Source organism: Sphaeramia orbicularis, chromosome 8 (genome assembly GCF_902148855.1).
Source record: "Sphaeramia orbicularis chromosome 8, fSphaOr1.1, whole genome shotgun sequence".
Classification (NCBI taxonomy): domain Eukaryota; kingdom Metazoa; phylum Chordata; class Actinopteri; order Kurtiformes; family Apogonidae; genus Sphaeramia; species Sphaeramia orbicularis.
Window position 1 is genome coordinate 43,677,500 of NC_043964.1, and position 25,527 is coordinate 43,703,026.

Genomic DNA, 25,527 nt, shown 5'->3' on the forward strand with positions numbered 1-25,527 from the left:
AACATTATAATACAGCAGTGCTATTCTGACCGTCTTGAGTTTTATATTGTGTTAAATATCATATAGTTTCATAGTTATGTAAACAACAATTAACTTGGTCGACTTTTTTTCTGTGACTGATGGGCCTGGTGTGAATCTGATGGTGGTTTTGGTTGCTTTCTACTTCCTAAATGGCTTTTTACTGTTGATAACTGGAGAATCCTCACACTACACATAACTCTTTTACTGTTAGTAAAAGGGACGTGTTACATGAAACATGGATTTCTGTAAAAATGAACATATTTGATACAGTATAATCTAAGTACACAAGCTGACAAACTGTACAACATCTGCCAAGTCATTTGTATATTAATTTGGGTTATTTGGTTATTTGCAATTTTCAGCATATGACTCCAAACACCACATAATGTATATTAGAAGTAACTGTTGGGTATTATGTGTCACCCTTATGAATGCAGTTGCAGTCAGACTGTTTTCATTACTGTATTACACAATATGTTAAGGTAATGGCTTTAGACATAGATCAAAACAGAAGTCAACACAACAAAAACAACCTCACAAATAGATGTGTCCTCTGGCTATTGTTGACTAAACTCATGTGAAAAATCAAAACCATCACACACGTCTCAGCTTACAAATTAAACAGAAATGTCTGCCTTTGTGCCCTGGTGTTGGCAGGCGGCGAGAGAGCTAACGGAGGAACTAAACCGCTGAAGAAACGAGTGCGACACTGCACTTCTGTTACATGAATATCTATGACATCATGCGCTGCAGAAATTCTTGTCTCCCGTCATATGTGCCACCGCCGTGGAGCTCAAATGAGACCCAGATGGTGAGCAGGTCTGGCCTGCCCCAAACCTGGCAACCCCAGGGGGAGGCGGGTTGAAGAGAATCACTGTCAGCAGAAAACAGTGTCAGGGGTCTCGGTCAGCCACATGGACACAGACCGGATCCAGAACAGAGACGCTGTCAGGATGAGTCTCTAAAACCAGCTAGAGATTCACATAATCATGTTGTAACTAAACAAGAAATCTGATCTTAGACATGGACTAGTTCTTGTGGTGAGCGCTGTACCATAAGGGTCTGCATGGACCAGAGTTTCCTCTCTTTTTGAGCTGCTGTCATGCAGGTGGTTGGCACTTCTAAGGAAACATAAGTTGTTTTCTAAAAGCACATTATTTCTTGTCCAATTTGATCTGTCTAGACCTACTGTGAAGGTTGCCTTAGCATCGATTTTAACACAAAAACCCCTTTGTGTGTTTGTGCTCTCCGACCATATTTATCTTCAAACCTACACGTTCTTGAAAGACATGCATTTATATTCTGCACGCACCCTATTTTTAGAGCTGTTGGAGAGAGCACCCGTATGTTCAGCACAGACTGGGAGGAGAGCCAGTGGGCAATTGATACAATCATATCCTAATTCAGCTACCTTGTGGGTGGCAAACCTGTTGACTCTCCCTCATAGACACTTGTGTGTAGGCTTAATGAATGCCAAGCAAAATGTTTTCTAACTGGACATGAGGAAGATAGTAGCAGAGGCTGGTATTAAAGGTGAGCAGACTGATGAATGGTGACACATTTTAGGGTTACAGCTGAGCTGTGTTAAGCTGTTGTGCTTCAGCCACTTGTTAAATACAGAAACTAGTTGATGCATTTTGGCCTTACACGTCTGTTACAATGAAAGGGTGAACATTTGAAGGGTACAATTTTCTTAGGGCCACATAAAAGCTTTCCATGCTGTACAAGCAGACATGTAGGTGCAAAAATGTAATGAAACACAAAGGATTTACCTCCTGCTCTCCCTCTCAGCCATTATAAAACAGAACATCGCATGGCAGGCTGACAGCAAAAACAAAGGCTGAAATTGGACAAGTGCAAAATTACACGTATGAGCGACTAAAGGCTACCATTTTCAACCTGCCTCAAAACCCACTTGGCAGCCGAAAGTTTCCCACAGTTCCCTTCACAGCCCATCAGTCAGGCCGGAGAGAGGAGTGGGGGGCCTGACTGTCAGGGGTCAGCGCTACGCTGAACACGGAGAGAATATGAAGCAGCTGCCTGGGACAGGACAGCCTGATGTGTCACCGTGTGTGTGTGTGTGTGTGTGTGTGTGTGTGTGTGTGCCTCTCAGCCTTATTCCTTCTTTGTACAGTATAAATGATTATGTTCCGTGGTTACAGCAGGTCAAATATTATCACATACTAAACCATGGAGGTTTTGCATGTTTTATGGACATATTTGTAAGTCATGCTGATAGAAATGTGAAGGCTGCTGCTGCCAACATAAATGCCGCTTGACTAAATGATGGCAACGCAGCATTCAGAGTCATGGGAAGTTGATTTTGTCTTACTTCCTTGAGTGAAACCACTCCTCTCCCAAGTGCAGTCACACCTTTGTTGAGGTCACAACTGTCAATAGCTTAAGCAGGAACAGAGTGATTATGGGTCATGACCCATTACTGGATCCCAGTGATTATTGCATTGGTAATTTTTCATCCAATTACTAATCAAATTATTTAAAAATCTGTTACTTTGGCTCTGATGTAGTTGCCTCTCTGTGTGCAGTTACCAGTCTTAACCCTATTTCACTCACATTAAACATATGCCGTTCTGGATCTAAATTTTGAACCAATGAAGTATTTTGACTAAAAAAATAAACTGGTTCAGAACATGGGATGTTGGTTCACAGCAGGAACATTTTCCTTTGAAATGAAGTGAATGTCAAGTTGTACAGGTGGGAAAGAAAATGGAGATGACAACAACAACGCAGAAGTCAGAGAAACTTCTGAAAGTGGTGACAGGAGTGTGATTTGGTGAAATACTGAGAACTAAGACAACCTAAAAAGTAGCACAGCCAAGAGTACAGAGTGGTTTCCCTTAAATGCAAGATCAAATACTAAGGCTAAAAAATATAAAAATCACCAAGAATCAAGGGGAAAAAAAGGTGACAAAAACTGGAATTGGGTGGGGTAATGTGTCACCATATTATTTACCATATGTATGTGATGACATTTACTTGTTTGGAATGGTTCTGCTCAGAACTGGTGAGAATGTAGGATGTGTCAGTAGATGTAAACAAAGTTTCATGAACCCTGAACAGAAAGTGACTGAAGATCCAGAACTGATTTATCTGAAAGGGCCTGAAGTCCCCCCCCCCCACCCACACACACACACACACACACAAACTTTTCTCTCATAATGAGTAAAGTAGCAACAACATGATAACCCCCCTAATAAAAGATCACAGTTTTATTACACATGTATTATTATTATTATTATTTACTCACTTACTTAATGTGCCTTATCATAATTTAAAGCTCTTCTGCTGGAATAAAATAAAGGAATTAAGGGGGAAAAGGGAACAGGTCTGTAGCAGGCAGAGAAAAAAACAGAACATTTATTTATGCATACATTTATCTATACTCCATCCTGTTCCATGTGTATTTAACTGGGCTTCTTGACTGAATTTTACAGTTTTCCATCATGTCTGTCAGTTCCAAAAATGTGTCTCTTTGATAACAGATGATCAGTATCAGTATCAGACATATCAGTGACCCCTAAATGTCTTGTTAAAGGAAAGTGAAATCCAGACTGATTATTAGCACCCAGCCCTGTGCGTCCCGCTGCCAGACCATATGGACCCGGGCTCAATGGAAACAACCCCTCCCTGAGGTCCTCTTTCATGCTAAGGTGTCAGGCCACCCTTATTATTTCCTCCTAGCGGCGCTTTTGGAAGACATGCTCAGTCTGGCTTTTCTGCTGTTTTTATCTGATGACACCGCTCGCAGAGAAAAGGACATGGTGAAAGGGGGGTGGGGATGAGGGGGCTCCCACTGACAGCGAGATGGATGCCACGAGTGACAAGCTTTTGTTTTAGTAAAATACACTCACATGCTGGCTTTGCAAGAGGCAAAAGGCGGAGGCCAAGGGGGAACAACTTGTTCACTTGTTCCGTTTGGTTGAGCAAACCATGGCACTGTCGGAACTTGTTACTTTTCCAGGTTTGCTTCCCCGCAGCTCAGGGGGGCTTGAGTTGTTGATACAAGCCCACCCTCCCCAAAAACTCTGCTGAAAATAAGCATCACAGCAAATACACTCTCTGCAGCTACTACAAGAAAAACTTAGCCCTGGCTTCAGATTACCTCTCGCTTTGTGCTCCTCTCTGAATAGTTTACTGGCTCTAAAGTGGCAGTTTATACTCTACGTGCCAAAAATGTCAATAAAACCGCCTTAATCGCCCATCCGATCTGTAATAGCACCTGCTTATGGAAACACAACACGCCCCTGCAGTCTATCTCTGCAGCTGCAATGTTTCCTTCCTATTAAAACAGCCACTACATTCGGAAACACTGATCTAAACGCAATTACGCGCCGGGACAGGCGCACTTGTTGTGGCTGAAATGATTCCCTGCACTTTCTTTATTATTCAGAAATTTCACGCGACTGTTATATTAAAAAAAAAAAAAAAAAAAAATCCACAAAGGTACATACAGTTTTTTTGTGATTACACAAACACACTACTTCTGAAAACCACAATTTGTAAATCTTGACGTATTGATCCAAGAAGCTGAGGTTACTTGTAAAAGGCCAGTTTGGTTTTGTTTAATGAAATAAACATTTTATCTTACAAATTTAATTGATCGATTGTAATTAATTTATTTCTCATTTATTTGGGCCCAAACTACACTGAATGTCACAGTTTTTCAGTCACTTTCAATCCTAAAACAGCATTTCCTTTTGTGCACCGGTGTCGCCAGTATTTTACTTTGTTTTGTTTTCTAAAATGTTGTAATAAATACCAAGACAATTTATGAAATCATCGTTCAAGCAAAGATCTTTATTTAATTAAACCGCCCAAAAGGTCTAAAAATACCACAGGATCACTTTACCATTTGGTCATGGGATTTCAGCTGGCGCTTGAGGCCTCCAGGAGGATTTTATTTAGCCACAATCAAATTAATTTTAAGCTACTTTAATTTGATTTAAGATCATATCATCGTCTAATCGCAGCCTGTGCGTGTAGCCAAAACATTTTCTCAAGATAAAAAGAAATAAATATTCTTTCACGGGAGATTTACGATGATTTTCCACTGAGAAAAAAGTAAATATACAATTAAAGAATTAAGACAAGCTGTGCGTAATTGTTTAACGCAGTGGTACGGGTTAGAAATTACGTCTTTTGGGCAGAACATATGACTTGAATCGAATAAATAAACTTAGTAAACGTTATTTTTTAACACAGTAATAACAAATTGGGGATCTCTTACCCACACACTCGTTGGCCTCTCTGGCCGTGGCGCGTTGCCACGGTCTGTCATAGTGGAAAGGTTTGCACCTGTCGCACTCCGGTCCCGCCGTGTTGTGTTTGCACTCACAAACCAGATTCCCTTCCCTGTCCTTCACGCATTTTGAAGCGTGTCCGTTGCACTTGCACCTTCCTCCGACCTGCAGGTCCGACACGGCGTAAAAATAGGAATCTCGGGCCAGCTCCGAGTCGTCCTCGTTCTCGTCCCCGAAAGTGTGAAGCCGGCTGAAGATCACCTTGATGTCGGTAGCCGTCACCCAGTCCTGCAGCACCGGGGAGTTGTCGAAGTCGTGCGCCGAGGGTCTTCCGTCCAGGGTGCTGAAGGCGATGAGCCCCCCTGTCAGAGGGTGCATGTCCGTGTGGGAGTCCGTACAAATCGCTTCTTGCTCGTTCTGTTTGGTAATCGTCGCCTTGTTCTGTCTGTTGTACATTTTCTTGCACTGAGTGGAATAAAACTGAAACGGCATCCAGGTCTTGCCATAGTCCATGGACTTGTAGATCGCCATGGATTCAGGTCTGGGTGAGCAGAACTGCAGGCTCACATAAGTGACCTCAAACTTTTTCCCCAGAGACAAGGTGAGGGTGACGTTCTGTGGATACTGCATGTAGTTTTCAGACTGCCAGCAGGTGAGGTTGTGCGGGTTGTTGAGGTCCGTTAAATACGCAGGTGGATGAGACTTCTTGGGATCCCCGGCATCACATGTGTGACAGTCCCTGGTCCTCTCCTCTCCCTTCTCGGTCACCACGCAGTACCTGGCAGCCGGGTATCCGCAGGTGCTGGAGACGCGCACGTCCTTCCCAAAAGCGGAGTTGACGAAGTCGGGGATGCACCTCCGGGGGTTCCCGTTCTCGTCGTAGCAGGGGTCCGGAGGGGAAGACTGCGCAGCAAACATGCTGAGCCCGTATCCTCCAAACACCCCCTCGGCCAGCGCAGAAACTGTCACCAAGGTGACCCAAACCTCCAAAAGCCTTTGCATTGTAATCCGTGCACCGCTCCTGCGCTAAAATGCAATGAAGACAAAAATTGTAGAAAAAAAATTAAATGAAAATACTGTGATTGGCACAGATGGAGACAAGTAAACGTAAAGCACTAGAGCACTCAAATAAGTCAGAGATCTGCACTAGAAGCATGAAAGGCACTAAAATGTGTATAAAATATTCTTACGAGGCAAAGAAAACTCCACCCAGGACACAACCTCGAAATAAACTGCTCAGTCTCAAAGTGCACAACTCCTAAAAATTTGGAGAACAACCTATCCCGTTTACGCACAAATAACTACTGCTTCAGTTCCCCCTCTTTGAAATTCCCTATTAAAAAAAAAAAAAAAAAAAAAGATATGGCAAAAGCCCAGCTGGCTGCGGCTCTCTGCCTCTGTCTGTCCACTCAGTCACACCTCTGCCCACCTCTATCTCTGTCTATCCCATTCCCTCTCTGTTATAATAGGAAAAAAGGGGGTCCCACTCATTCACAGCAGAGGAGTCGGAGCCTTTGGAGTCTGTGTCTTTGTAGAGAGGGGGAGCAGCGACATCTTCTGGTGTCCAGTCCACACTGCATATGAAAACAGCCTCAGCACCACTGACTGGGCAATAAAGAAGTAACAGAAAGAGCTTTGAAACTGAATAACATTTTATTGCAATGGATGAGGCTACCACAGAGTTTTGTGCTTCAGTCTTATCATGGTGCGTCTAAAGGAAATCAGCGGTTGCCTTGTGGGTTAGAGCGGGAAATAAATACTGTGGTAATTAAACAGAAACACATCAGATACGCCTCACTCTGCTGCCTTTATGTTAACAATTACTTTCTTTTTGTCACATTGCAGCAGCTGAAAAGTGGAAACGTGTTGTGAAATGTGTTGGGGTGGCACAGTGGTGTAATAGTTCACACTGTCATTGTCACAGCAAGACGGTCAAGAACTGGGCTCTGTCTGTGTGGAGTCCAAAATATGCCCCTTATTATGGGTACTGGTCACTCCAAACTGTCCTTAGGTGTGAATATGAAAGTGCATGGTCGTTTGTTTCTGTAGTGCAATGTCCATGGTGGACCCCAGCAGCTGATGTGGGCTCAAGCCCCCCTGCAAACATCCAGAGAATGAAGTGGTTACAGAAAATGAAGGAGTACTGTCTCATAATGAACAAAGGGTTAGAACACATATCTCCATCCAATCCAGCATCTGTGAGAACCAAACCTTATAACCACCTGTTATTGTGCTTTGACAGGCTTTTTGTTGTTGCTGTTGTTGCAAAAATATCTGTGACTGAGGCTTGGACTCCAAAAGACCCCTGAAGGTGTGATAACTGACAAGAAGACATCAGCAGCAAATCCTCCAAGACCTGTTATTAGCGGAGTGGATCAGACTTCACACATATGCTCGATGAGATCAGGACCAACGAGACCAGCAGTTTTTGACAGGCTCTGACCCGGTCGTCACCTTCTTAAATGGATCCTTTCACTGCCCATATTGCTTCCAACACATTAACTAGGAAGACTAAATGAAGCCACTGCAGTGAGATAATCAGCATTATGACCACTTAACATGTCAGTGGTCGTAATGTTATGACTGATCACTGTATATCTAAAGTTATCATCCACATTAATATGGGCTGAAATAATTGCTTTTCAGAGTCTTATTTTATCCTAACAAAGGTTTGATTCATCAGGAAATACAACAGTGTATGATCTAATTAACTATACAAAGACAAGAGTTGAACACAACATCAGAGTTTGGCGCTGCATGATGCTGCTGGTAGTAGAAAGCTCAAATTAACTAATGGAACAATAGATTGTACCATGTACTGTAACATTTTGGAGGAGAAGATGCTCCCGAACATCACTCCACTGGTTTTATGAAGGAGTGTCCAGATATGTTTCTTTATATGAATCAAATCCAGAACTTGTGAGGCATCCTGAGACGCAAGATGGAAGAACATTGGGTGTTAGACATCAAGTAAGAGCAAGAACATCCCAGTAAAGAGCTCTGTAACACTAATTTCACTTAATAGACTTAATTTGTACAATATATGACGCCCTGTCTCTGTCCCTGTCCATTGATGCATAAGTTGAGTGAGGAAAACTGCCCACAAAGTAAAATCAATCAATCAATCAATCAATCAAAAATCTCATCACCACAGAAAGCAAATACAAGTAACTTTGTCACAGTCAGTCAGAGTCACAGAGGAGGGATCCAGTGAGTTTCCCCTGAAACCTTTTATTTATTCATTTATACATTCCCGATTCTTTTAATTTTTTCAGTTTCTTTTAGTAAAATTTAATACAAACAAATTACTTTAGGTAAGTGTATATACCATAGTTGTGCCACAACATGAGCAAAAGTCAAACCATCATCAGATAAATAGGAGAAATGCACAACAATGGAAAGGGTCAAATACACTGATTAACCTAAGTCAGCTCCAATACAGGCCACTGCTAATGACTCACGACCAAAATAAGTACTATGTGTCGACCACAGCTTCAGAAACTCATCTAGAGCTCCTTGTGTTACAGTAGATAATGTCTGTTTTTGAGATCAGAATATTTCTAGATATGTTACTACACTGTAAAGTACAGAGAATAAATATTATTCTAAACATGCTTTTTTTTTTTTTATCCTAAACTCCTCCTACTTCATCCACACAACGTCTTATGTGAACCCTGTCTGCATAAAGACTCATTCATTTCCTGCTTTACAGCACACACTCTCTTGACTCTGCACTTGGAGGGACTATTTTTGACAAGCTCTCAGTGGGAGGATGTGGTCTCAGTGCTGTTTTCCTTCAGCTGGGGTTGATCTGGGATGATTGAGGTCCACTGATATCTACAGATAAAGGTACAGGCTAGATGTCTCTATTTGCTGCTTCTGATGACCATGCAAGTGTTTCATCTTTAGATATATATATCTTGTATCTTTGTTTACTGCACAGTGTTTTTCAAACCCCACAATTTCCTGTTCCTCTTACTTTAAAAACGCTGCTCAGAGCTGATGTCAGCGATGTCAGCATTGTACAACATGCAGCAAATTCAGTGTAAATGTTTATTATATAACAAAGCTGGAAAGAGACCTGGACAAGAAAATAAATGTAACTTATGTTGCGCTTTTACATGTGCACATATGGGAACATTTGTATTAAAATTATACAATTGTTTTAAGATGCCTCTGCAGAAATCAGTCACAAATCACAATCATTTTTGTAACAGTCAAGTTTGCATGTCAGAGCAGGACAATGAGCCTGAGTGCATACAATGGATTAACACCTGCTTCCTCACTAGACAATTGGCTGCTCATGAAGCTGGTTATGCCAGGTACTGTGAATTGCATGTTGTTGTTTTGTGCTGATAGTTTAAGAATGTACTCCTCTGTTAGATTAATATATAAACGTTAGGCATATACCACGCTTCACTGTCCACATTCATTATATTCTTGCCTCTGTGTTTATATTCCAGTTGTTATGATACTTGTCCTATTCAGTCTAAAGAAACTGGATAAAAGAGTAATTTATGTTGCATCAGTGCTTCCCGGAAGGTCTTTTCCTGTTTTGACGACCACAGGTGACCCCAGTTTCCCTGTCGTATCGCTGTACACATTATTCATCTTGGGCACAGTGACACATGTGACACAGCTGGGTACTGTTATCTACATCCTGGAGGCCAAGTATAATGTGGTGGTCCAGGTGAAAAATAGAAAATGCCAGAGTAGATCGTCCACACCAGGGGTGACAAACATGCAACCTGTGGGCCAAAACCAGCCAGGCTAAGGTTCAAATGATGATTTAAAATTTTGATGAATGCAAAAATTATACTGAAGATATTAACAGTCAAGGGTATTGAACTCATTTTAGTTCAGGTTCCACATACAGACCAGTGTGATCTCAAGTAAAACAATACCGTAATAACCTATAATTAATGACAACTACAAATTTTCCTCTTGGTTTAATGTGGAAAAAAAAAAAAAAATTAAATAAAATTATTTTAAAAATTTACATTTACAAACTATTGTTGTGAATAAATGTGAACATATCATTTATACATGTGCATTATGGATCAGATCTACAAAGGCACAAAACTCATTTCAGGATGTTCATATAAGTTGAGGCATAATATTGTTAAAATTGCACTTATTTGTCTTGACAAACTTCAGTTTTTTCAGATTATTACCTCTGCCAAGGAGGTTATGTTTTTGCCAGGGTTTGTTTGTTTGTTTGTCTGTCTGTTTGTTTGTCTGTCCGTTAGTGTGCAACATAACTCAAAAAGTTATGGACAGATTTGGATGAAATTTTCAGGGTTTGTTGGAAATGGGATAAGGAAGAAATGATTAAATTTTGGTGGTGATCGGGGGTGGGGGGGCCCACAGGGGGGGCCACTGATTGTTAGTGTGCAACATAACTCAAAAAGTTATGGACAGATTTGGATGAAATTTTCAGGGTTTGTTGGAAATGGGATAAGGAAGAAATGATTAAATTTTGGTGGTATTCGGGGGCGGGGGGGCCCACGGGGGGGCCCACTGATCACCCTTGGCGGAGGTCTGCGCTCTCCGAGTGCTTCTAGTTCACATCTGTGTTGTGAAAGGACAGTTTGTAAATGTAAACATTTTCATAATTTAATGTTTTTGGGTTTTTTTTCACAAAAACAAAGATAAAAATCTGGATTTGTCATTATTTATTGGCTATTATATTATTATTTTACTGGTCCAGCCCACTTGAGATCATATTGAGCTGAATGTGGCCCCTGTAAAGTAAAATTAATTTGACGCCCCTGGTCCACACGGATGCTCCACTCAGCTGTGATTGGTTGTTTCATGAGTATAGTGCGACAATCATGGTTAGAAGTTCACTTTACCACCCTTAATGTTGATGAAGAATCAAAAAAATACATCTTAGAGGCTATAAAGATACAGACTGGGAGTAATTTACCTTCTTCAAGTTGTAATATGACTATTAGCTGGTTGCAAAACTCAGAAAATAGTCTCAGAACTCAAGGTGACACTACCAAAATGGTGCCAAAACATCGGAATGATCAAAATGAAAAAGAAGAAAACCAGCAAATTCACATGAAACACTAGAGCCATGAAATCAGTGTATTTTTCAGTTGTACTGTTTTTCCTACCAATATAATTTTATAAGCTCTTTTTATGTCAAACTCATGCTTTGGAGCTATCTAGTACATATAGTTGAAAAATTACTGTAGTGAAGTAAAATGTGTAATATTTTCCTGTGAAATGCTGTTGTAGAGGTTGTGTCATGTTTGATGTAGGATTGTGAACGCCTTTAGTCTGATTCACTCTGGTATCAACCATGAAATATGTGTTCTCACCACAAATTATGTCTAATCTAAGTTGAAGTAAGAACTATTATATACAGTAATTAACATATCGCAATCATTTGAGCTAAATGCAATTATTTTCAGCAATTGTAGGAATTGTCTCTGTTCAGCTGTATAATATTAGACGGTTCAAACTAACAGAAATGTCATGTTTCGTCTGTACTTCCACATCATTTTCCACTATTTCAGATTTGACTGGTGCTATTTTAATGACATCCTCTCATTGTGTCTCCTTCGCCTTAAGGAAGTTATCACCTCATGCCACCTGTCATCATCATTCATTTATTTCTATATGTCAGTAATAGTATATATAATAATAGCATAAGGTACTTGTGATGATCAAGCCAAAGGTGTTCCTGTATCTAATGCCAGTAAATTGCTCTTCAGTAATTGCAGTGTATGTGTGTTATCATTGCTGATGTTAGTCTAACACTTTACCGGTAAACTCAACATGAACTGAACTGTTATTCACAATGACAGCCCTACTCAAGCACATTGTTTCAGCGCGAGCTCAGAGCACCAGGTAAAAAGAACATTTGGACTTATTTAGACACAAAATCACAAGTATTGTTCAGCACAGTTTCATTTAACCATCCTGAGAGTCACTATGTATAAAACCAAGACCTTGAAACTGACACCACTAAATTAAATACAGCCATTGTTAATAATATCAGTCACACTTATATGTTTTATGTCTTAACATCACGTCACTGAAGCAGAAAATGAACAGGTGTAAATGGTGGCCAGTTACCTCTAACTCACAGTAAGTGTATTTCAAGTACAGTAGACGCATCAATTCCAGGGGTTTGGTTTGTTAATGCTGCCTCACTAGCATTTTTGATGAGCTGTCACCATATTTTTTTTCTGTTGTGACAAAGGATTATGTCTGCAGTGGGAAAAAAAAGTCAATCAGTACTTAGAAATTATAGTGCTCAGGGTCTACATTTTATTGTTCAAGCACATTTTTTATGTGATCACAGTCTGTTGAAGTAGTTATGGAGTATAATTGCCTGTGTTGGGAAAATCAGTTCAGTTTTTAAATCTAATGACCAGTGTAATGTTATTTAACTGTATGGTTAATGTGGCTTGATTTGTTTGTATGTGAAACACATACAAGCTCTGACCAACAGTCACTTGAGGACAGAATGAAGGTTTTAACAACATTTGTGAAACTAAGTTTTTGTTTGTTTGTTTGTTTGTTTTTTAACCCACCACCACTGCCCCACTTCAGAGGACAACTTTATTTTTAATTACAGCTTGTGTTTAAGTAACAGTCCTAAACTTTATATTCACATGTTCATCCATTCCTTGCTCATATAGACAAAAGTGCACAGGGACAGGATGAGACAAGACAGTGGGACAAAACAGACATAAGATAAGACAGTGGGACTAAGTGAAACGAACTTTAAAAACCAACTAAATGACTTTATATAATAAATTTTTTCTTTATTAACGCTACCTTTAAGGATCAGATAGGAAGTGGATCTGTCCTACGATTCATTGCCATTGCCCTTTTGAGTCATATGAAATCTAGTGTCATCAGCTCATTTTAAGAATGAAAAAGTAGAAGTTGCGGCTCCTTGTTTCGACCAGCTCATCTCCGGTCCACTCACACAGTCTGTGACTCACTGGTTTTAGTAGGAAGTGGCTTGCTCTTTTGTCAATCCTGGCACTTTTTGCTGTGGACACTGTGTTTGCATCTCCATTTGCATGAGTGAGCAGACCTTTAATTGTCGAATGTGCTTGATTATTTATAGGCAGGAACAAAAACAGTATGAGGTGTTGTTAAGAGCACGAACAGGAACTGTGGTCTACTGAAGAGAAATAGTATTATCGCTTTACTGGAACACAATAACAGCGCCGTTTTGGGACTTCCTGCTGGTTTATTGTGTGTGTTCTCCTGTCGATGTTGTGATATCTCTGAAGAAGATGATGCAGAAGATGGAACAGAGCTCGTGCACAGAGGATCGGATCCAGCATGGCCTGGAGCGCTGCCTCTGTGACCTGGGTCTGGACACTCCTGACAAACACCTCTGGAACGGTAGGACCTCTTTTTTATAGTGCACTGACTTTGACACTGTTAAAAAAACAATTCCAAAAGATAAATTCACCAGGGATACTGATAGAAAAAACTGAATAAGGGCAACAAAATCCCAGAGTAAGAATAAGAATTTAATCTTCTGAACATGCTGGATGGTGAGATCTTAACCCTTTAACCCCTGAGACATTATTTCAGTGAAACAAACTGCTTGGAATTTGCATCCCTTTTAGTGTCATAAAAGCTGCTGTGATGTAAGTGCATGTGCTCCTTTTCTCCAGTTGTTTTGCTTTACTGTGTGTTTTAGTTGTCAAAACAGGGTGGAATAACAGAAAAAGACAAAGAGAGGAGTTGACGTTTGACAGCTTTTTACTAAATAAGGCACTCAGAATGTATATCAATAAGAGATTTAGGATGTTAATCATGAACAGTGTACTGGAACACACTGAACAAGTATTTGAATTTTGACCCAATAGTTTTTGTTCTGGTGCCCTTTTTTCTAGAAATCAGTCTGATGCTTTTTTGCACAGGGTTAAATTCCAAAAAGTAGTTACGCGGTCAAACCTTGGGAAAAACATAGTTTAAAAAAAGGAAAAATCACAGACACTGCAAACAGCAGTAAAAACAAAAAACAACAAGGAAAAGAGTGTAAAAAAAACCCCTCAAAAACAATCACAAACGTCTTTATTATTATAGCGAGTCGGTCTCACTCACTGCTCTGTGTTTTGCCCCCATTCCACAGGAGGTGGGGGTTGCACTGAGCATGCTCAAATGTCTATGGAAAGCACAAGGTCTATTCTCTCTTGAAAATTTTCCTATAGCGCAAACGGTTGAATATGTATGAATATTTAAAATAAACCATACATTCAGAATGCTCATCACAGACATGTCAGGGGCTAAAGGGTTAAATAAATGTCCTGACTGTGAACATATTGTCCATTTGATGCTCAAACAGGAATTGAAAGTGGTGTTACATAGGAGTGTTAGTGTAACCGACAGCATGTGGGAGTTTACTGTTGTTATGTACATGATGAAATATTAACCATAAAAGTTTCATTCATCTCTTTGGCAACAGGGAAAAGCGTTGTTTCCGTTTAGCACCTTTCTGAATATAGGTTGTGTGAAATAACATGTTTGCCGCTTGTCGTCAGACTGAAACATGAAAGCAGAAACAAGAGTTGGTTCATGTTTTGTGTGTTTGTGTGTTTGACCAGCTGGACTGTGCATCAACCGCTGGTGTTTGGAGGAACTAGTGAAGAGAGATCACCACAACTTCCTCATCCTTCTACAGAAAATTCTGAGGAAAACAAGAGAGGTCGAGCACTTGAATGAACAGAATTGTTTTTCCATGTTGTAATGTGAAATGTGAGAGAATTGAGGGTTTGTTTTTTCCCTTCGTACTTTTGCAGGTGCTAGAACAGTGTCAGTATGAGCTGGTGGTGCCACTCACCCTCCTGTTCTCTTCAACTCTTCTCAAAGTGAGTGGGAGTCATTTTTAATCAAGTAAAGCAGGGGTGTCAAATATACGGCAAGTGAGCCAAAACCGGCCCGCAAGAGGGTCCAATCCAGCCCTGGAATGAATTTGTGAAAGGATGTCAAAATCCTTTTAGTTCAGGAACCACAAGCAACTCAATTTGACTTCAATTGTGTCAGACCAGTAAAATATAGTTTGGTAAAGTATCTTTTTTTTTAGTGTAGCAAAAAGTGCATGAAAATGTTCACATTTACAAACTAGAAGCACTCGGAGAGCGCAGACCTCCACCAAGGCTGATCAGTGGGCCCCCCCGTGGGCCCCCCCGCCCCTGAATACCACCAAAATTTAATCATTTCTTCCTTATCCCATTTCCAACAAACCCTGAAAATTTCATCCAAATCTGTCCATAACTTTTTGAGTTATGTTGCACACTAACGGACAGACAAACAAACAGACAGACAAACAAACAAACAAACCCTGGCAAAAACATAACCTCCTTGGCGGAGGTAACTATCCTTTCACAATTAAATGTGAATTACTGTTTCAGTGAATAAAAGGACAACTTCATGGGATTTATGCATTTAAGTGAAAAGCATCTGAACTTTTTATCTAGCATCAGTTTTAATGTATTCAACTAACTCATTTATCATTATTTTTCCACAGTGGACAGATCAGTAATGTTAGTGAGCAGATAAACTAAGCTAAGATAAGAAAAGATAAGATAAGCTAAGATAAGAAAAGATAAGATAAGATAAGATAAGATAAGATAAGATAAGATAAGATAAGATAAGATAAGATAAGATAAGATAAGATAAGATAAGATAAGATAAGATAAGATAAGATGATGTGAATGAGTTGTGAAGACCTTCTAAGATATTTCTGTATGGATGTCTCTGTCCTTGTTCATAATAAAACCTTTTTTTGGTCCTGTCATTCATTTTTTTCCTTTACTTTTGCTCCATCACTACTTGTAAACCATACCTTTTTGATCAGATTAGTTGTTTGCTCTCTACTTGCAGGCTCCATATGTAAGTCCAGACTGCGGTGTGCTACAGGAGGCCTACCTCTTGTTCCAGAGCTTTTTGTCGTGGCCTGAGCCCTGCTGCTCCGCCAGCAAACGCCTACTTAGCACAATTCAGCAGGAGCTCAGAGCACCAGGTAATGTGGACATTTGGATGTAATTAGACACAAACAAAGCACAAGTATTGTACTGCACTGTTTGATTTAAGCATCCAGACAGTCGTCATGTGTACAACCACGGCCTTGAAACTGTCAACACTAAATGGAATGCAGCCATTGTTAATAATATCAGTCACACTTATGGGTTTTATGCCTTTACATCACATCACTGAAACAGAAAATGAACAGGTGTAATTGGTGACCAGTTACCTCTAACTCATAATGAATGTATTTCATGTAGGTGTGTAACCCTATTTCTAAAGTTTATGAACTGTGCACTAGATGTTTCCTATTTCTCTAAATGCTCACTTTTCCTCCCGATGCACTAACATCTTCTGGTTCCCACATCACACTGGATCAGGATTGTCTCTCTGAAATGTTTATTTGATGATAACCAATCCATCTGGTTGGGTGTCTAATTAAAAAAAGTAAAATAATATAGTGAACACACTTTGAACAACAATTCTATTTGAGAGGATGGGACTCTAAATGTGCAAAATGAGGTTTTGTTTCTGTCTGTTTGGTTTAGGTATGAGTATGCATCACTATGACCACATGGAGGCAGTGTTTTCATGCAGAACTCCACTAAATGTCTGCTAACTTCTGTTTCAGGCATTTCATTTCAAAGGCTGGTGAGGGCAGAGCAGGGCTGTTCCCCTGACATTCATGCCTCCAAAACCATGTAAGCCTGTTCAAACTTTGCACACAATAGCTCACTTTATGGCATTTCAAAGATCCCTCCAATATTCTTCCCTGTTTGATGTGATGCTGAATGCCTCCTTGACTTTCCACATCATTGTTGCTTTTGCGGTTGTAACTAGATGAATGTGTGTGTCTTTTATCAGAACTGTTCTATTAGTGAGTCCAGATGAGGACATTCCTGCAGAGGTCCAGTCTGTCTCTGATCAGCTGAGTAACATCCAACACACCAACAGAGACGTCATCATCACCCTCATCATTCATGCCTTTCAGGCAGCTCTGGGCACCAAACTGGACCTCCAACTCCTGCACACAGCTCTGCAGGTGATCAACCGATGCATCCTTGTCACTGTATTTTCATGTACAATCCCTCTGTATTCGAATTCAAAAGCTTTTTTTTTTTTTTTTTCTTTTTTTAATTTTTTCTATAACCATCTTCCTGTAATATCTCCTCATGCAGACAAAACAGCAGGAGGAGTTGGAGCAGCTTCTGGAGGCACTGACCATCAACATGGAGCGAGCAGCGTCTACAGCAGATATTAGTAAAGCTGTGCAAGGTCTACTACACAGCATGGAGAGGCTCAGAGAAAGCCTGGCTGCTCCTTCTCCTGCTGATGAATCCTTAAACACTGGTGAGGCAGAACAGACATACCCTTAAAAGGACTAAAGACTACAGTGAGGATTTAATATTGCTCATTGTTCATTTTTATTGAGAGATTAATTTATTTTCTATGGCGAGGCTTAGTTCAGTGCTTTTGAAACTGGTCTCAAAAACTGGGGGTTTCTCCTCTCATTAGGGACCATTGAGACTTTGATGCTGCCCTTTGCCAAATGTCACACATGCTCCTGGGAAAACGATAACTTTGGTAAATAGTTTGGTTTGTATACTTTTCCTCTATGGAAGCCCATTTTTGCCACTGTGGAAAAATATCCTGCAAGTTGAAATACTTACTACTACATGACTTAGGGTCCAAGGTACAGCGAAACCCTCTTAAAATATTAAGAATCTCAAAATGATGAAAACCTTTTCTCAGAGAAGTCGTTATTTTAATTTGTCATTGCTAACTCACTATCATTGTACATCCTGTATGCGAACAGGGTATTGTTTTCCAACAGATATGTCAATTTAAATGAAGCTTGTTTTACATAAATTGATTTTTTGCTGTGTCTAGCTTAAGAATTCATTTGCATTGGAAAATATGGTGTTTTGTAAATCTCTAAGCTGTATATATCAATATTTCCTATAATCATTTAAAGTTAAGTCAAGTAAACTCCATCATAGTTTTAAACACACGTCGAAGAAACCTGACAGAGCTGTGTGTTTGACAAAGCACCATATTTTCAACATTTCTTTGCTGAGTGTCTGTAATATGAGATTTAATGATCTTTAACCTTAAACCTTGGACCATTTCTTTCCAGTTTGAATCATTTCAATGTAACACAAAACAATGGATTAACTGATAGTAGAAACTTAATTTATAAAGAACCAAGTTATGATCAGAAAACAGCAAAGGCAAGATACAATTCATAATCATAATCATAATCCTTTTTCCATTTCATGAGTTGTGTTCTTTTGTTCAAAAATTGGTTTTGTTGAGATTTTATTGATTTTCTTTTGGTTCCATGATGTATAGCATGTGTATATTTCTACAGGTATCGCATATCATTACCATGGTAACACAGATGCAACAGTGTAAGAGGCTATGTCAATTTACAGTTTAAAGCAGCATATGACTTTCATCACAAATTTTTTTTCAAATTTGTAAAATTCGAGTGATAGCCTAATTATCACTAATCCATTAGTCTTTCCATGCTTACACACCTGAATTATTTCCCTCATGGTGAACAACTTCGAAGATGATTCCATCACAGTCAGTCCGTTTGTTTACATAAGAAACCGAAACATCACTTGGTCCTAATGAAAGACTAATGGATTAGTGATAATTAGGCTATCTCTCTGGTTTTACAAATTTGAAAAAAAAATTTATGATGTAAGTCATACACTGTGTTAACTTTGTCTTTACTGGGGAAGTCTGTTAAACAATAGTGGATCTGAAGTTGTAACACTGATTAGAAATGACTAACCAAATCAAGTTTGCATCTACAATCTGATCATTTTTCATTTTGATATTAAGGATCATTTTTCATCACAGTGGTGAAACTGGTTACCATTATTACAGTATCGACACTCAAATTGGAAATCCATGTTTCTTTTTGTTTTCTAATTTTGGTTGTCACTGTTTAGATATTCTGACTGACATTCTCGCAAATGAGTCTGACCTGGATTCCCCTCCAGACTGTTTCCTAAAAACAGAATTGGATGAAGAAGATAACAATGACATCAGTGTGGATGAGGAGGATGAGTTTGAGGGAAACAAAGCGGATGACGTTTTTCAAAACCACCGTATCTCCACTGCATCCTCTTCCTCTAGAGACTCTGGGTTCTCTCTATCCTCCAGCTGGTCGTTCTCTACACCGTCTTGCTCCTCAGGGGTGGAGAGTGACTTCAGTGAGGACACAGGGCATGAGGATGTGGAGGAAGGACAAGAAAACCAACCAAAGCCCAGGAGGAAACCCAAGAAGAAGTCCAGATCTTTCTTAGGTGTTGAGCGCTTATCCATGCTTTTAAAGACTCCTCGCAGCCCTAGTACTTGCCGCCGTGCCCAGAGCATGGGCTTCCATGGAGATTCTACCAAAGACCTTCAAAAGACGGGGCTCAAACCCTCCAGATCCCTGTCCAGACCCAGTCAGCCTTTACATTCCACTTTAGATAGTCTTTTTCCACAGAAGCAGGTGTGTGTCCGCAGGAGGCCGATCCTGAGCTGTGATGAAGGCGATGTGGCAGAGGCGGTCAACCTGGTGCGAGTGGTAGTTTTTGGCGGGGATAAAGAGGCTGGCAGGCTGGCGAGGGCCTACAGTGACCTGCAGCAGAAAGGGAGTAAATGTGCCAAACTCACAAAGACGTGCAAACTGCAGTTTTACTTTGTACCCACGAAAAGGAGAGGGCTAGGAACCCCAGCAGGAGGAAATACACCAACTGAGGGGCCAACAGGGAGTTCAACCAAAGCAATTATGGTGAGAACATCTCAGCTGGTTCACTCTTGTACTTCTGTGTATGTTTGTATGTTTACTTACATTATTCACCTACTGTAAAGCAAACAAGAAGTAAGACCTGAATGTGTTTTGTACTGACAGGATTCTAATGGTCTCATACTGGACCACAGTACCACTGATATAGCTCACATGTTGGGTATGATGGACCCCTGGTATGAACGCAACATCCTGAGTATGCTCAGCCTTTCCTCTGATGCCCTTTGTCAGGTAAACATCAGACATTATCGCCTCTGTCTGCTCCAACATTTACACAGTCGATCAGAAAGTAAATTAACCAACATACGTACGATGCAGTATGGTACGGTATGGCACAGTACGGTATGATATTATATGATATGATACGATACAGTATGATCCAATACGGTACAGTAAGTTATTGTCCATTTAATGAGATTTGTGTGGGACCCCAGTGCTGTCATATTTGTTAAATTTATATTCAATTGTAGTTTATTCTTTATAAGATAAGATATACTTTACTGATCCCCCAAGGGGGAAATTCAAGTATGTACAGCAGCACAAGACAGTATGCATCAATACAATAGAAAAATAAAGAGATAAAAAAAAATATAAACAAGTTTGTTAAAGTGACAAATACCACTTATTTATTCTTATTCTATATTTACTTAAAAAAAAATTGTATGGCATTAATTCACCCCTTGGCCCTCCCCCTTACCCCTACCCTTTGGCCCTTGCACTTGCAGTACCCCTTTAAATGGAGCTGCAAGGGGTAGGGGTTGAAACATTCCCCTATGAAATGAGACAACCCTTTGAGACCTGTTACGTCATCAGCAGTCATCGATGCTGCTATAAACAGATGTGACAACTTTGTTTCCGAAAGAATTCACTTTGCCATCAGCAGCTATAACCATCTCTGAGGCATGGGCTTTAGGCATCTTTTTGTGGCTATGAACCGCAAACTGCAGAAATGTGGTCTGTAACACACTAAAATGGCATTAAATGGTCAATCAAATGATTAAGTTGTTTACAAAGAAAATACGTACATTTGTGTGTTTCTTTCATCACACTGTTGCACTTTTTAGCTGTGTTTACCTTCATTGTACCGATGGTTCTAACAGAATAATGGGAGATTTCTCTTACTCCTCTGTTTGTATTGTGGTCCTGAAAAATCTCAGTTTTGAGGGCCAAACAGCCCTGCCCCTCTGACTCATGGAGAATCGGGACACCCTTAGCGCTGCATGTGAATATGAAAAATGGAGGAGTAGGGGTAAGTCGGAGGGCCAAGGGGTGAACTGGGATTGGGCCAATGTGAAAGAGAAACAGAATCTCAACTCTCTGTCTGTCCTGTGCATCTAGTGAATTGACAATAAAAAAATCTTTCAATCCTTCAGTCTTGAATCTGTTACAGAGCTGTAAATTCAAGTGTTAGTGAAAAACAGATGCAAAAGCATGACATTCACTTGGCTCAGTCCCAATTCACCCCTTGGCCCTCCCCCTACCCCTTGAAAGAGAGTTGCAACGGTAAGGGGTTGAAATATTCCCCTACAAAATGGGACAACCCTTCACGACCTTTTATGTCATCAGTAGTCATCAATGCTGCTATAAACAAATGTGACAACTTTGTTTCCAAAAGAATTCACCATGCCGTCAGCAGCTGTAACCGTCTCTGTTGTATGGGCTTTGGTCATCTTTTTACATTGAAACGGAATTAAACGGACGATCAAATGATTAAGTTATTTATGAAGAAAATATGTACATTTGTTTGTTTCTTTTATCACACTGCTGCACTTTTTAGCTGTGTTTGCCTCCATCTTGCTAATGATTTGAAGAGAATTATGGGGAAATTTCTCATACCCCTCTGTTTGTAGTGTGGTCCTGAAAAATCTCCATTTCGAGGGCCAAACAGTCCTCCCCCTTAGCCCTACCCCTCCGACTCATTGAGAATCGGGGCACCCCTTCCCCTTCACGTGAACGTGCAAAATGGAGGAGTAGGGGTGAAGGGGAGGGCCCTTGTCTGGCTACAGAATAGAATTGTGTAGATGTTTGTTGTTGCTCAGTTCTATATAATCTAATCAACTGAATCTCTAATAAAACACTGATGTGTCAATCCCAATATCAAGTTCAGTGACAAAGACCTTAAGATGTCTCTATTTGTTGTGATGTTCTGTGAATGCAGGCCCATTCTTTCTGTTTCTTTTGTTCATCCTCTTCCAGACTTCCTGTAAGGAGAGTTGCACCTCGGTGAACAGCGGCACCACAGAGCATCTTCCTCTGCTGGCCGACATGGTGCTTTACTACTGTAGACATGCAGACCAGCCTGTCCTGGTGCAGCTCTACCAGGCAGAGGTCAGAGTTCAACATCACACACAGTCTCTTATCATAGAATGACAGGACACACCGGGTATCAGTTCTCATCTTGTACTTGTTCTGATCTGCAGCTGACCCTGGCTGGAGGAGAGAAGAGAAGGGAGGTGTTTATTCATTCTCTGGAACTTGGACACACTGCTGGAACCAGAGCTGTGAAGGCCATGGGTGAGTCACACTCTGAGAAACCAGACGGACACGACACAAAACATTCACACACACACACACACACACACACACACACACACACACACACCCTGTTGTGTGTTCATTTTACAGGTGCTGCTAGCAAACGGTTTGGGATCGATGAGGAACGAGAGGCAGTTCCTTTAACACTAAGTGTCGCTTACAATAAGGTATTGTTTCTGTTCTGATGCCCTCATATTTTCTTGTACACCAACTGTGACAAGTAAATTGAAGGTTGCAGCTGCAGGTATTTTCAACACTACACTTCTCATCAGGTGGCTGTAAGTGGGAGGAGTCAGTGGATGCAGACAGAGAAGGTTTGCACGTCAATAAATGTTTACAAAGCCTGCAGGAAACCTGAACAGCTAGGTGTGTGACTTTCACTCACATCTTCTTCACATCACATGTCAAAATGCATTTTGTCTAAGTGTTTTTTCCTTTAGCATTGGAGTTTACAATCAGATCTTATCTGTCTAGATTCAAGAACAGAAAGCCTTCAGCTGGTGGTCGCAGAGGTCCTAAAGAGGCAGGGCTCCAAGTCTAAAAAGGGCTACAACCAGGTGACAGATGGTTTAAAACATGTAGAATAAACACATAAGACAGTGACTTCCTTTTATATAAAGCCCTGACTCTTCCTCCTGCATCCTCCCTCTGGCAGCACATCTCCCTATCAGAGGTGAAAGTAGACAAGGTCCATGTGAAGGGAAAGGATGATGGGTCGACTTTTGCGGTGTGTCTAGATCAGGATGAGAAGAAGTTCATCCAGAGAGTCATCAGGTATGACAGACCATCAACACCAACTGTGTTTAAGCTGTGTGAGAGAAGTGTAAAATATCCCCCTGAAACCCAGGAAAGTAAAAGAATTGACTTTTTTTTTTTACATTAAATAACTGCCTTAATTGGAAACAGCATGATGGAACAGTTTTTATGGGTTTTTTTCAACAGTTTTTGTTCATATATTTTCACCAAACAGAGGTTCAGACAGTCTAATCATTCACACCTATTGATCATATGGCAGGTATTAAAAACCCTCTGTTAGCCCTAAAATATTATTAATGGAGCAATTAATGGATTTAAATTCAAGACGCCAAAACAATCATTAAAACCAATGGGCTCTATTTATTTGAGTTCATATACAGAGATGATCAGTGTAAGTCTATGGAGGCCAGGACTTTTTGGAGCCAACATCTGGTGGGCATCAGCAGAAATACTTTTTAAGATATTTCCACAATGACTTCAGTTTCACGCTGCAGTTTTTGTCCCTCGACACCAACACAGACTAAACGTATGGGCGGAGTTTACAAATTGAACCCTTAAATTAAAATAAGAAATGACAAGGCACTTTAGATATTTAGTTAGTTATTATTTTAGTTATACATATTTTGCACATATGGACCATTTTGCACATATTACAGATTTTATTGTGTATATTTGATTCTATTTTTATTATCGCAAGCTTTTTTATTGTTGCATGCATTCTCTTTTGCACCGTATGAGGTGCTGCTCCAATTTTTTGTTGCACTATGTACATCGTATGTTTGGAGCAATGACAGTAAAGATTTATCTTATCTTATCTTATCTTATCTTATCTTATCTTGAAAGCCAACCTTAAAAGACACACTTTTACAGAGCAGATTTTTTTTTCTGTACTTTTAAAAGATATTGTATAGTTATGCTTTATTTTTTATGTATTTTATGCTTTGACTATGTTTTGATAGTCGATAAATTATTCAATATAATACATTTTTTGAGAAAGTTCAGTCATTCCCAAGTCTGTCCACAAGATTATTCAGAGAGATAATAACATTAGCAATGAAGGAGGAAAGAAGAAATCCAGCTTGGCTACATTTCTGTGCAGATTTGTTTTGTCTCTTTTTGGTGCATTTCTGCAAATGAATGAGTAGTTATATTTTATGTGTAGGTGTGATGTGTCTCTGTGCTGTAAACCTGGGAGCAGTTCGGACTGGAGATCCTACAAACCTTCACCTGGTCAAGTCCAGCCTCTACACCCTTCCTACTGCTCGATGCTCTGCCTCCCCATCACTTCTTTTTCCACCTCACATCCCTGATGACACTCTATACTGTACAACACGACACTTCATGGACTTTTGCCGAAACAACACAGGATGTTTAGCTGATGTGAGGCTGAATAAAAACATACTAAAGAGGAAGTAATAACAGTAATAATAAATGTTTATGGATCAACAGTATTTCAAGTTCATCCTGTTGCTGTCATTAAGGTGTGTCACCTTACTGTCATTAAGTTAAGCCTGAGTGGTTTTTGGAATGTCAGTCTAACTTTACAAGGATGATTTATCAGAACATGACCTCATTTTAGAGAAACACATGGTATTTGTAATAAATTAATCAGTGCTTGTTGATCATAGTTTCCCTGATCATGTGTTGTATCTATCTACATTAGGGGGGTTTGACAGGATCTCTACCATGGCTTGATTATTAATGTATACATTCTGTTGAATCACTGCAGAAGTATAGAAACATGACATAAAATAAGCTATTTATTATGAAAAGGTAACAGTGAAAACATGTTTTATATGTTTCAAAAAATTGACACCTCATATTGTTTTTACATGTTTCATTCTTTCAATAAAGTCATAATTCACTGAACTGTGTTTATCTAGATAGATAGATAGATAGATAGATAGATAGATAGATAGATAGATAGATAGATAGATAGATAGATAGATAGATAGATAGATAGATAGATTTAGCTTTATTAGCTTTTAGCTTTATTAACCCCGAGAGAAATTCAGCAGCTTTACATACAGCATAGGAAGACAAAAAACAGACAGACAGAAACAGGTGGGTTAGAAACCAGGCTGACATTAAGGTTAGTATATATACTCTAAAAAAAAATTGCTGAAGAACTTCCTC

General features: G+C 39.9%; 2 protein-coding genes across 5 annotated transcripts in view; one reads left to right on the forward strand and one right to left on the reverse strand.

The window, feature by feature from the left end:
• Positions 1-6,652, reverse strand: part of ntn1b (netrin 1b) — a 64,310-nt gene extending 57,658 nt beyond the window's left edge. Inside the window, exons 1-2 of the mRNA XM_030140156.1 lie at positions 6,473-6,652; positions 5,270-6,308 (exon numbers count right to left, since the gene is read on the reverse strand). Coding sequence (XP_029996016.1) covers positions 5,270-6,284 — 1,015 coding nt within the window. The 5' untranslated portion in view covers positions 6,285-6,308; positions 6,473-6,652. The remainder of the gene's footprint in view (positions 1-5,269; positions 6,309-6,472) is intronic.
• A 2,351-nt stretch (positions 6,653-9,003) lies between these two features.
• Positions 9,004-25,236, forward strand: LOC115424759 (phosphoinositide 3-kinase regulatory subunit 5-like). Of its 4 annotated transcripts, none has more exons than XM_030142172.1 (17): positions 9,004-9,131; positions 13,547-13,661; positions 14,873-14,973; positions 15,068-15,136; positions 16,152-16,290; positions 16,924-16,993; positions 17,157-17,334; positions 17,471-17,642; positions 17,808-17,876; positions 19,256-20,085; positions 20,206-20,331; positions 22,297-22,428; positions 22,521-22,802; positions 22,908-23,001; positions 23,110-23,192; positions 23,291-23,409; positions 24,554-25,236. In XM_030142172.1, the coding sequence occupies exons 2-17, from the start codon at positions 13,550-13,552 to the stop codon at positions 24,699-24,701; spliced, it is 2,724 nt and encodes a 907-aa protein (XP_029998032.1). In that variant the 5' UTR covers positions 9,004-9,131; positions 13,547-13,549; the 3' UTR covers positions 24,702-25,236. The 4 variants fall into 4 exon arrangements, with proteins under 4 accessions (XP_029998032.1, XP_029998033.1, XP_029998031.1 ...); XM_030142173.1 differs by having other exon boundaries at positions 9,015-9,131; positions 13,550-13,661; XM_030142174.1 differs by lacking the exon at positions 9,004-9,131 and having other exon boundaries at positions 12,988-13,661; positions 22,521-22,614; positions 22,726-22,802; positions 24,554-25,235.
• The last annotated feature ends 291 nt before the right edge of the window (positions 25,237-25,527 follow it).

Coding starts and splice junctions, on each gene's coding strand:
- LOC115424759 (XM_030142172.1), top strand. CDS start 13,550: ATGATGCAGAAGATGGAACAGAGCTCGTGCACAGAGGATCGGATCCAG. Junction 20,086..20,205: donor GTTCAACCAAAGCAATTATG/GTGAGAACATCT, acceptor TTGTACTGACAG/GATTCTAATGGTCTCATACT. Junction 20,332..22,296: donor CCTCTGATGCCCTTTGTCAG/GTAAACATCAGA, acceptor ATCCTCTTCCAG/ACTTCCTGTAAGGAGAGTTG.